This window comes from Cajanus cajan, chromosome 2, assembly GCF_000230855.2.
Source record: "Cajanus cajan strain Asha chromosome 2, NIPB_CcT2T_4, whole genome shotgun sequence".
Taxonomy (NCBI): Eukaryota; Viridiplantae; Streptophyta; class Magnoliopsida; order Fabales; family Fabaceae; genus Cajanus; species Cajanus cajan.
The window spans coordinates 3,650,066-3,661,953 of NC_138518.1; the positions used below are offsets into that span (position 1 = coordinate 3,650,066).

At 31.6% G+C, this 11,888-nt stretch overlaps 1 protein-coding gene across 2 annotated transcripts; it reads left to right on the plus strand.

Annotated features, from left to right (window-relative positions):
* Window positions 1-6,113: 6,113 nt before the first annotated feature.
* LOC109817441 (uncharacterized) lies at window positions 6,114-11,888 on the plus strand. Of its 2 annotated transcripts, XM_020382679.3 has the most exons (15): window positions 6,116-6,455; window positions 6,564-6,661; window positions 7,046-7,146; window positions 7,248-7,326; window positions 7,442-7,502; window positions 7,587-7,633; window positions 7,992-8,084; window positions 8,229-8,319; window positions 9,084-9,132; window positions 9,695-9,811; window positions 9,896-10,043; window positions 10,533-10,625; window positions 10,699-10,767; window positions 11,205-11,247; window positions 11,510-11,888. In XM_020382679.3, exons 1-15 carry the CDS (start codon window positions 6,401-6,403, stop codon window positions 11,608-11,610), a joined length of 1,245 nt encoding a protein of 414 aa, XP_020238268.1. In that variant the 5' UTR covers window positions 6,116-6,400; the 3' UTR covers window positions 11,611-11,888. The 2 variants fall into 2 exon arrangements, with proteins under 2 accessions (XP_082923941.1, XP_020238268.1); XM_083067815.1 differs by lacking the exons at window positions 11,205-11,247; window positions 11,510-11,888 and adding an exon at window positions 11,009-11,189 and having other exon boundaries at window positions 6,114-6,455.

Here is an 11,888-nt window from a genome sequence, read left to right on the forward strand (position 1 = left end):
CATTCTCCCTCCAGAATGGCCCATTCTCAACTACGTTTTATAGGTCAATTCAGTAATTTGGAACGGCCCGTTCCAGTCTACTGAATCACCCATACTGGGCTTTTGGGTCTTCTAAAATAACCTACTTCGTTACAAATTCCATAATCTATCTTGTAAAAAAAATTTAAAAACCGCAACAACTACAACCAATGCTGACAACTTAACCCTTGTTCACTAAAACAGCCATATCTGAAGTTATACTACTCCTATCATGCTCATCCTTATCTCATATGAAAAGATAAGAAGATTTCTTACAACTCTTTTGAAGACATCTGGTTCTAATTCTATCATCTACTTTATTAAAAATTTTAAAAATTGCAACAGCTACAACTAATGCTGACAACTTAACCCCTATTTACTAAAATAGTCATATCTGGAGTTCCAGACCTCCTTTTTGGGTGATTCTGGTGCATTGGAAAGCTAACATCCAAGGCTACAACTTTCACGAAGACCCTAAGACCAAATTCGGTCATCTAGTCCCAGTACTTCCGCGCTCAATTCAGCGCTCCAGATTAAACGTTCTACCCTCCCATGGCTTCCCATATGTTTTTCACCTAAAATCCATCAAAACTTACAACCCAAAGGGACCCAACACTTGCACTTGCAAGAAAACAGTCATACCATCAACATGCAACTCATAAAACATCATAAAACCCCACATGCAACAAGAAATCCGACCCAATCCATCACATTCTTCAAACAACTCAAAACCCCTCTTTTTAACTCCACACACCAATTTAATCAACATGCAACCAGCAATTTGTTGTACAATATTTTGCCACAAAATGAACAAATTTTCAGCTTCCCTTAACTCGGAGGGAGAAAAATTCCGGTTCTGAGCTCCTAGGGAAGAGAAGAAGAAGAAGAGAAATGAAATTGCTTCGATGAGGAAGACTAGCCTTACTACTTTCCTTGATTCTCAATAGCTCCACCTTCCAAATCAAACACCAACACTTAAGTTTCATCCATTAAAGGAATGAAAAGAGAGTAATGGAAGGAAGAAAGGGAAAAATGAGAAAGAGATGGTTTGTGAGTGCGGAAGGGGTGTGGGTATTACACATTATAATAGAAATAGAAGAAGTGTGTCTTGGTGAAGAGATTCAATTTTGGAAATTTGAGTTTGGAGAGCATGAAAGTTAAGGTCCATGAATGAGAATAGTATTTGACTGCCACATCCTTAAAAACAAAGTAGGAAAGCAATACATACGAAGCAAATCCAACCCAAGGCATAACAATTGACGTCGAGACATCTTCTTCCCAAATAGAGTCACCACATATGTATTAATAAAGATAAATAAAAAAAAATAGTTTGAGCTAATTTGTTATTGTCTCTATGAATTAAAAAAAAATATATAGTTACCACACATATGAAAACATTTTTAGAAATCTTTTTAAGTATGTTTTTAATGATTGAGTTTGAGATAATCTTGAAAACGCTTTCCGTTAAAAATAATAATTAAAACACTCTCATTAAATAATGATGTTTAAAGTTAAAAAAAATTATTATATATATACCCTAGTATTTTATACAGGCTTAATATTTATTATATATAAATAAAATTAAAAATAAATTATACATAAAGAAAATAAATAAATACTATATATTTTAATGTATAAATTATATTAGAAATTTATATAAATAAATTTTTTTGAATATATAAATTATATTTTATATTTGTAAAAAAATAATTTATATTGTGATATAAAATTATTTTTAATTATTTAAAAATTATTAAATTTAATTTAGAAACATATATACAGTAGATATAGATTGAAATAAATAAAAAGTTAAAAAATGTCTAAAAACTCTTTTTTCATATAGACATATAGAAGTTCCTAAAAATGTTATAGTGCAAGATAATTGTTCCCATTTAAGATATAGGTACAAATAGAGGATAAAGAACATGAAAAAAGTGATTATAAAGTTAATAATGTATAATAATTTGATTGGGTTTGAATTTGATTGTACAAATATGAAATTCAATCTAATAAAAAAAAAGAGTAAATTACATTAATACTTTTAAAATTTCTCAAGAATACAGGTTGGACAGTTCCAAGAATAAGACTATTAAAACTTAAATTTTAGGGCTACCAAATAAAAATTATTTACTTTAAGTTTTGTAAAACAAAAAAGCTACATGTATTAGTCAAATGACCAAATATATAACTCTTTTATTTTAAATATAAAAGCCTCTCAAATTTTGTTTTAGCTCTATATCATTGTTGGGATAAGTCTAAATGCAGGTAAATTTCATATTTATTTTCACTCATATACTAACTTTTCTTAATTGTTTTAAAAAAAATATGACGGATGCCCTTTAAATATTACTTAAACATTGCACCATGTCTTCTTATAAAAATACAACTGTAAACTAAGAAAAAAAAATAGAAAAATTATATGCAATCTCATGAAATCCTGAGATGTTACTATAAACTTTAACAAAGTGAAAAAAAATTATGTCTAATCTCACGAAATTTCAGGTAATGTAATTTATTCGTACAAAAAAAATTTCTTTAATTTTCAATATTGTTTTGATTTGTGATTTTTCTATTATCATTTTTTTAAGATGACATTAGATTCAATTGGCTGGTAAACAGTTAACAGTACACTATCCTCATCCATTTTTTCCCACATGATAACAAAATTTTAATTTTTTTTCTTAAAAAGGAAAGTTTTGTGCCTATCATGACTTATATCCATTTTTTTTTTCGGGAATCTTTTCTTTATAGAACAATATATTGATGAAAACAATATTTTTTAAGGAGACATCATCTTCTTCGATTTTCATGAGGATGAGAATATTTATTTTTATGTTTAATAGAATATAATAAGTTGAATATTTTTCATTCTCGAGATATTACATTTCTATAACTAAGAGAATTTTATTTCCATAATAAAAGAGTGAAAAGAAGATAATTTTTAGAAAATATAAGAAGTTTCACTTGTAATTTTTATTTATTATTTACTAAAATTTATTCTTGTATACTAGACCTAAATGATTGTTTTGTGTAAGAGTATTTTTAAGAAATTTTTATTTGATGAGAGTGTTTTTAAAGATTTTTTAATATTTTTTTATTTTTTATTTATCATATTTGCTTATGAATAAAATTTTAATATTTTAAAAATAAATTATCAATAATCAAAAATAATTTTGTGTCACAATATAAATTATTTATCATAAATATAAAATATGATGTATTTGTTTTAAAATATCTATTTACATAAATTTTAAATATAATTTATATATTCAAATATAATATTTAATTATATATAATTTATTAGAAATTTTAGTTATACAAGCGAAAAAATTGTTCATGCCTCTTTCATTTGAAAAAAAAAACTAAGAAATGAGTAATTATTTCAAATATGTGTCTATCTCATTTAGAAAAAATATATATTAGAGTGGTATAGCTATTTGAAAGGCTAATTTGTAATTAGAAATGAAAGAATAATTTTAAGGATAAAATTGAAAATAAATTGTGTAAACAAAAAAAGGTCTTATTATAACTAAGTAATATTTTTAGCTATATATAATAAATATTTAACTATTAAAATACATGTATTAATATACTAGTTATTTAAATTTTAAAAGATATTCTTAAAATATTAATATAAAATTAAACACTTTTTTAAAAATATTTTTAAAGTAACATTCCTACTTATAATGTTTATGAGAAGCGTATTCTTGAAAATATAAAATGATACTCGGAGACAAACTATTTATCTATGGATAGATATTTTAGTATATTTTTTTTTAAAATAAAAAAATTATAAAAATAATCATAATAAAAATTAAATCTAAATTCTCATATTTTTAACTACTCCAACTCCAACCAATAAATTAAATCTACCGGTTATGACAGATATTTTAGTATAAACATAACCGATTAGAAGGATAAGTCATAAATAAATAATTAGTTTTTGTAATTTAAATTTCAAAATTTTCTTAAGATGTTTGTTTTGTCGCCATCCAAAGGAGGCTTTTTGACCTCAGTGAATTAAAAAAAATAAAAATACACGAAATAAATTAAAAAAAAACTATTTACTGAAATAGGTGATTTTGGACACGGGGGCGCATACGTGGCAGTGAAAACGTCTGGGGGTGGGCGTTTTTTAGAAAACTCCTCCCCCCCAGGCACCTTGTATGTTGACGTGGCTGGGGAGTGCACAAAGAGCCTCCCCCCAGGCGTTTTGTACACGTGGAAATCATGAACTGAAAGCGCTGGGGGGCATGCATTTTGTACACGTGGCAACTCGGAGCTGAAGGCGCGTCCCCCCCAGGCGCTTTCCATGCAAACGTGGCTTGTTTAGAAAGAGCCTCCCCCCTGGGCTCTTTCTATTTTTGGCAAGTTTGAAAAGAAAGAGCCTGTGGGTAGGCATTTTTGAGATCAGGGATCTGCATGTTAATGGCAGCAGCAACAGCCACAACAAATGGCCAATATAAGGGATCTGCATGTTAATTATTCACAATTAATGTTTATCAAATGAACTTCCACTCCTTGTTGATCGCTCTTTAAAATTAAACAACTTACCCGGTATACTATCATAGAAAGTATTATCCACTTTCTCCGGAAACTTCCGTAGAAATGCTGCTTGACCTATGTATGCAACCACTATTGCAGGACACGTAATGCAAGAAAAGCTAATCTGCAACGCATATTATAATATGATGATGTTGATCAATAATTTTAAGTGCAACTAAACAACCAATAGCGCAGCTCGAAACAGTTTCTATGCATGAATTGACCACAAGTTCTTCATGGAACGGTCGCATATTATACTAACCAATCTTATGCACAAATTCTTCACCATATATATGCCCTAAACTGAAAGTATATACTGCGTTATACAGGGATAAATTAAATTTGTTCACTTACTTGAATGGCTCGTACATTAAAGTGACCCAAGTCAGCAAACATGGCCTCCGATCCTAAGATTAAATATATCTTACTTAGAATTAAAGGTTGATACAATTTAATTAAGAATAGACGTACGTTACGTTAGTCACCTGTTATGCACAAAAAGAATCCTCCAAGCAATATCCATCCGTCCTTGCCGTTCCGTTTGAAGTAATCATATATGTATTTTGGATTAAAAGCACGTAATACTCCAATGTCATATTTGAATAAATTGTAAAGGCCAATTCCACCGATGAATAAAAACCACAACAAAATGATTGGAGCGAATGTGAATCCCACTTTATAAGTACCGAATCGTTGCATACAAAATAGGACTACCAAGATTGCTATAGTGATCCCCACAACAGCTCCTGAAAAAAAAAAAAACATATGTCGACTTTTAACAATTTTTATTACTCTTGAGATTAGGGGGTGCGGGGGGAATAATACATTTATTTATTTAGGTACCTTGACCCAACGATGTACTGATCTCACTCACCGCAGAAAGGACTGCACATGCATTCAACAATATAATAATGTCAGGCCACCTTTCAAATTCACGTGGTATATGGTCAAAATTTTTGTTTTACATCATTTTTTTAATATAGATTAAATTTCTTCTAGTTGATGAGAAAAATGATGAAGCAAATATTATAAATAGAAACACGCAATTAATTGGTACTATAACCTGAAATTGATGGAGTAAGAATCCCATCTCCTATGACCATGGAAGTTTCCATTACAGCTAGAAAGAGACCCCACAAGCTCTTTCTTTTCAAACTTGCCAAAAATAGAAAGAGCCCAGGGAGAAGGCTCTTTCTAAACGAGCCACGTTTGCATGGAAAGCGCCTGGGGGGAGGCGCCTTCAGCTCCCAGGTCCCACGTGTACAAAACGCCTGCCCCCCAGCACTTTCAGTTCATGATTTTCCACGTGTACAAAATGCCTGGGGGAGGCTCTTTGTGCACTCCCCAGCCACGTCAGCATACAAGGCGCCTGGGGGGAGGAGTTTTCTAAAAAACACCCACCCCAGGCGTTTTCACTGCCACGTATGCGCCCCCGTGTCCAAAATCACCTATTTCAGTAAATAGTTTTTTTTTTAATTTATTTCGTGTATTTTTATTTTTTTTTAATTCACTGAGGTCAAAAAGCCTCCAAAGGAACACCGAAACGTTAACTAAAAAAACAATTTCGATTGTATTCATTGATGGTACTGCTGGCATATACTACTACCATGGTCCATGGATCTGATCTGACTGTTAGTCCAAACTGTGGAAAACTGTAAAGTTAGAGTCACAAACACAACACATAACGCACAAAAAGATACGCAAAAGCCAGTAACGTTGTTCTTGGTTGGATCCAACACTTTCACCTGAATTGTGTCTCACATCCCATAATTCAATCTAGCACTGTCCTCCACTCTCACAAGTTCGTTTTTTGAGCTTAAAGATCTGTGCTTTGGTTATGGAGAACTCAGAGAAGGTGGTGGCTGTGATCATGGTGGGTGGACCCACTAAAGGTATTTGAAATCTTTGCTTGTTTTCTGATCAAAGTTTGAGTCTTTTTCCCGATTGGGAAATTGGGGTTGTCTTGTTTTTCATATGGCTTTGTTCAATTGTGTGTGCAGGGACCAGATTTCGGCCTCTTTCCTTCAATACTCCGAAACCCCTTTTCCCTGTGGCTGGCCAGCCAATGGTTCACCATCCTATTTCTGCTTGTAAAAGGGTTTGCTTCTTTGTCTCCTCAATTACCCTTCTCACTGTATCTGATCAAATTGAGAACAAAAAAAAAAAAGGAACTTCGATTTCAATGTTGACTTGCATACTTTCATGTGTGTGTATATATATATATATATGGTCTCCATTAGTCTAAACTCTAAAATTCAAACTTGATCAAATTGAGAAAAAAATAAAATAAATAAATAACTAGAAGGAACTTCAATTTCAATGTTGACTTATATAGGTTTGTGTGTGTGTGAACAAATATGGTCTCCATTAGTCTAAAATTCAAATTGAAGCTCAGCTTGAAAACTGATGAAAAGGAGAGGACAGGGGATATGTGACTTAAAAGGAATGGAGTGTTTTAACTTACTAGTTTTGTCCTCTACAGATACCCAATTTGGCTCAAATATATCTTATTGGATTCTATGAGGAGCGAGAATTTGCTCTATATGTCTCTTCAATCTCAAATGAGCTGAAATTACCAGTAAGGTGACTAGTGCATTAGTTTGCTGCTTTAATAAGAGAAAGTATGTTTTTATGCTCCGTTAATTGCTGGACCTGACCATGTTGTGTTACTAAAATCAATCTAGATATTTGAAGGAGGATAAACCGCATGGTTCAGCGGGTGGTCTTTACTACTACAGAGATATTATAATGGAAGATAGCCCGGTTAGAAACACTGCTCGTATCATTGTTTTTACCATATGATGTTATATTGTGGATTAACTTTGGGATGATGAATGTACAAACAAATTCTAACATATTGGCTACGTTTTGATTGCAGTCACATATCTTTCTGTTAAATTGTGATGTTTGCTGCAGTTTTCCACTACCATCGATGCTTGGTAAGTGTTTTGCTGTTAAATTGTGGTAGTTATTCAGAAGTATGGAAGTGACACTACTGAACTATTTCTTGTTTCCTTTTGCAGATGCGCATAAAAGATATGGTGGGATGGGGACAATGTTAGTAATCAAGGTTGGTGCATAAGAAAATGTGTGTATATATAAGGGGTAGCACTTATTGTAGAAAAAATGGTGAAATCTCACCTTAGGTGTTATAAACATCTGTGGTGAAGACCTATTGAAGTTCCATTGAGAAGTGTTGATTGGACTAGAGGTCTACGGTTTTTCTACAGACATGACCCGCAATAGAATATCATGGCATTTTTTGATCCATATACCCAACTCCACCTAGTGGGAAAAAGGCTTGATTATTGTTGTATCCATGTGCATTTAATAACATAAATATGATACATATCTGTTTAGATCATTGTTGGGTTTTGTTGCAAAACCACTCTTTCATTCTCCTTCTTGGTTGTGGATATCTTGTGTAGGTTTCAGCTGAATCTGCTAGCCAATTCGGTGAGTTGGTTGCTGATCCAACCACTAATGAGTTGCTGCATTATACCGAGAAACCTGAAACATTTGTGAGTATTTATTTTGGTTTGTCTCTCTTCATTCTTTTTACCAAGTAAAAAAAGCACAATCCGATGAAGGATATTGATTGGTAAAAGCTATTTGTATTGCTTCTGATTATGCCTAAACAAAATTAAACGTTGTATAATATGCAGGTCAGTGATTTGATAAATTGCGGTGTCTACATTTTCACCCCTGATATTTTTACTGCCATCCATGATGTATATACTAATCGAGAAGGCAGAGGTTGGTCTCTTTCAATCACACATAAAAAGGTTTCAAACATAAAAGGCTTTTGTTACATAAATTGATTTATAAGTGCCAAGTGCTGGGTGGAAAGGTACCATGTGTCGGATACTCTTTTCATTGTAAGAACTAAATTGATGTGTTTTGAAAGTTTTGTGCGATTAAGGACTATATATATATATATATATATATATATATATATATATATATATATAATTATACATACAAGGACTAAATTAAAATTGCATGACACATATATGGACCAATAACAAAAATGGATTAAAAAAATATACTTAAACAAAAAACTTGTAACTACCAAGTCAACAACTATTAGCCACAACAGCAAGAGTAGAATGGCGTTATGACTGATCCAAATTTCAGGAACTATTTTTAAAATTTTTGCACTTGTGGGAACTTAATGAAAATTCTTTTACCCATAAGAACCAAGTTAAAATTGAGTGACATATAAGGATCAAGTTCATATTTTAACCTATTGTATTTTGTCCTTTATTATCTTTCTTATAGCTTATCACTTAAAAGAAAGTTTGGGATGCTTCATATTTTAATATGACAAAAAGGTTTTCTGCATGCTAAAGTAGTCAAATTATTGTTACTCTGATACATTATATTTGCTGAAGTTCATGTCTGAGAACTTGAAAATCTGGAAGCCTGTTTTCCACTATGTAAGCTTGGTTTACTTTGTTTACTTTTTGCATTAAAGCCGCACCATTGGAAATTTACTTGCTTTTATTGACACCTTGCAGCTAATTTACGTCGTTACTCCAGCTTTGAAGCACTCCAATCTGCTACAAGGTTGATTAAATACCACTTTTATTTAAAATAAAAAATAAAAATAAAAAATAAAAAAAACGAAGAAGAAGAAGAATTCAAGACTATTTTTAATGGCATGCATGGATATTGGTTCAGTTGTGAGTCTAATGTGAAAGTCTCTACACTTGAGTCTTGACTACAATTTTCTCTTTTAGAGATGATTAAAATTTAGGACAAAAGATACATTATCATATGTACTTTTGGTGCTATTCTTCAATTACAGTTGAAATTTTACCTCAATAATATGCATTTAAATTTAACACACACATCAATAATAAGCATTTATACATATTATGAGGTAAAATATCAATTCTGATTGGAGGACAATACCAACATAAGTATTATACTTAAGTTTTGTCCTAAAATTAATCTATCTATTCCTTATTGCTTTTGATTCCTCAACTAATCTACTTCGACAAATATCTACTCATATTGAGACAAATATACTGTTGTTTCCAAACTATTCATCCTTTTCGTTGCGCATATTTTCCCCCTTTGAAAACTGTAATATCTTCAAAAGCTCATGGAGACATTTTCCCTTCAGGACTATTCATGTAGATTTTGTAAGACTGGATCAAGATATATTATCTCCTCTTGCTGGAAAGAAGCAGCTTTATACATATGAGACAATGGATTTCTGGGAGCAAATTAAAACTCCAGGGTAGGGTTGCAGAGTATCTTAAAACTGCCTTAAACTTTAATATTGATCCAGGTTTTACTTATAGTATTCACTTTACATGAACAGAATGTCATTGAAATGCTCAGAACTGTATCTTGCTCAATTCCGGCATACTTCACCCTATCTTTTGGCCAGTGGAGATGGTAAAAAGAATGCTACAATTGTTGGTGATGTGTATATTCACCCATCAGCAAAAGTTCATCCGTCCGCGAAGGTAGTTGCATTGCCTTGCAAGATTGTAAATGCTATGCTTTTTTAGAGAAAAATTAGTTTAGCAGTAATACATTGATGCTTTTTCTGCTGTAAACTACTAGAGACTAAAAGTTAATTACCTACTGAAGTGCTGAGGACATAGATTACATAGATCTGTTCTTAAAAGGAAAAAAACTTTATTAGAATTTGACAATTTGTACAAAATTACCAAATACTTGTTTTATGGGTGCATTGATTCCATTATACAAATTTAGGAATTTATTTGTTAGAGAAGACTGTTTCATGGATAAATGATTATTGAAAGATTTTTATTCAGACTTTCAATTCACTGATTGAATGAACAGTGTATATTGCATAATTGCAATTATAAAAATGTTGTCTGTAAGTAAAATGAAAGCAAAATTGAGGAGAAAACCAAAATTTCTGTTTATATGGACCTGAGTAACTTGCATGAAAAATAAAATAAGTTTTTATTTTCTTTCTTGAACAGATTGGTCCCAATGTTTCTATCTCAGCAAATGTTCGTGTAGGTGCTGGCGTCAGGTTAAGCGGCTGTATCATCTTGGATGATGTTGAAATTATGGTAAAGGAACTGGAATCCTAGGCTTGTAATATTTACAATGTATAAACTAATATGTTTGTTCTTCTGCTGACAGGAAAATGCTGTAGTCAAAAACTCAATTGTTGGATGGAAGTCATCTCTTGGAAGATGGTCGCTTGTGCAGGCAAGTTCAGTAAAACTACAAATGCTAGAACGAATTTGACTTCTTTAAAGTGAGAAGATGCACCTTAAGATAAATTACACTCACAATTATTAATTAGAAAATCAATGGTTAAGAATTGTGACAAGATAAAATACATGTATATCAAAATCTAATGTTAATTACAATTTCAACCGATGAATTTTTAATTGGTAGTTATTATTGCTCTTTAATTATCTTCTAAAGTACATTCCTCTCATTATAGAAGAAGAGCTAAACCCCTAAAGAACATAAAGCAAAAATATACTAGAGGAACTTGAAACCAAAGGAAATGTTTCAACCATCAACATGTCAGAGACATTTGGAATTTTAATTGGCAATGGAAAACTTGTTCAATTCATCCTGTAATTGTAACCACTCAAGCTTACTGTGGTTGACTAATAGTGAATTGAATGGTTCAGGCTGAAGGTGACTACAACGCAAGGCTTGGCACAACCATTCTAGGTACATGAATATAGTTGTTTACCTGCTTCTGGTGGTATTTTCCAATCAAAATTAGAGTTTTACTTCAGAAATTTATGTTAACATTTAATACAAACTTTTATTACATAGATTACTGAGATGAAACTTTTATTTTGATTGAAAATAACACCATAACTACTTAACAGGTTATATCCAAGATTTGTCCTTTGTTTATTTCACATCAGTGGCATTTATCAGTAGTGACCCCTTTTCCTTTTTTCCCTTTGTTATAATGATCATTTAGGTGAAGCTGTAACGGTTGAAGATGAAGTAGTAGTGACCAGCTGCATTGTTCTTCCCAACAAGACCCTTAATGTCGGTGTGCAAGAAGAAATCATTTTATAATCTGTTTGACTTGAGTTTAACCGTTACTAATAAAAAAAAGAGGGTTGAATCATATCTGTTATCCAATTTGTTTGATCTAGGATGATAAAGTTTAGTTTAGATACCTCCTCATACAAGAATGCCTGGGATTTTTGGCTTATACTATATATAGATATATTTTTCTCTTTCCAATTTTGTTTGATGTACACAAAGGAACCTGAGTTTAAATCACACTTCAGACAACCTTGTACGTGCTGGTAACAAAATAATATCTTGAATAGCTGTTTTTTTTCTTCTTA

Excerpts from the sequence above, each read along its gene's own strand:
- LOC109817441 (XM_020382679.3), top strand. The coding sequence starts at position 6,401 with ATGGAGAACTCAGAGAAGGTGGTGGCTGTGATCATGGTGGGTGGACCC. Across the intron at positions 6,456-6,563 it reads GGTGGGTGGACCCACTAAAG|GGACCAGATTTCGGCCTCTT; the intron begins GTATTTGAAATC and ends TTGTGTGTGCAG. Across the intron at positions 7,327-7,441 it reads TTATAATGGAAGATAGCCCG|TCACATATCTTTCTGTTAAA; the intron begins GTTAGAAACACT and ends TTTTGATTGCAG.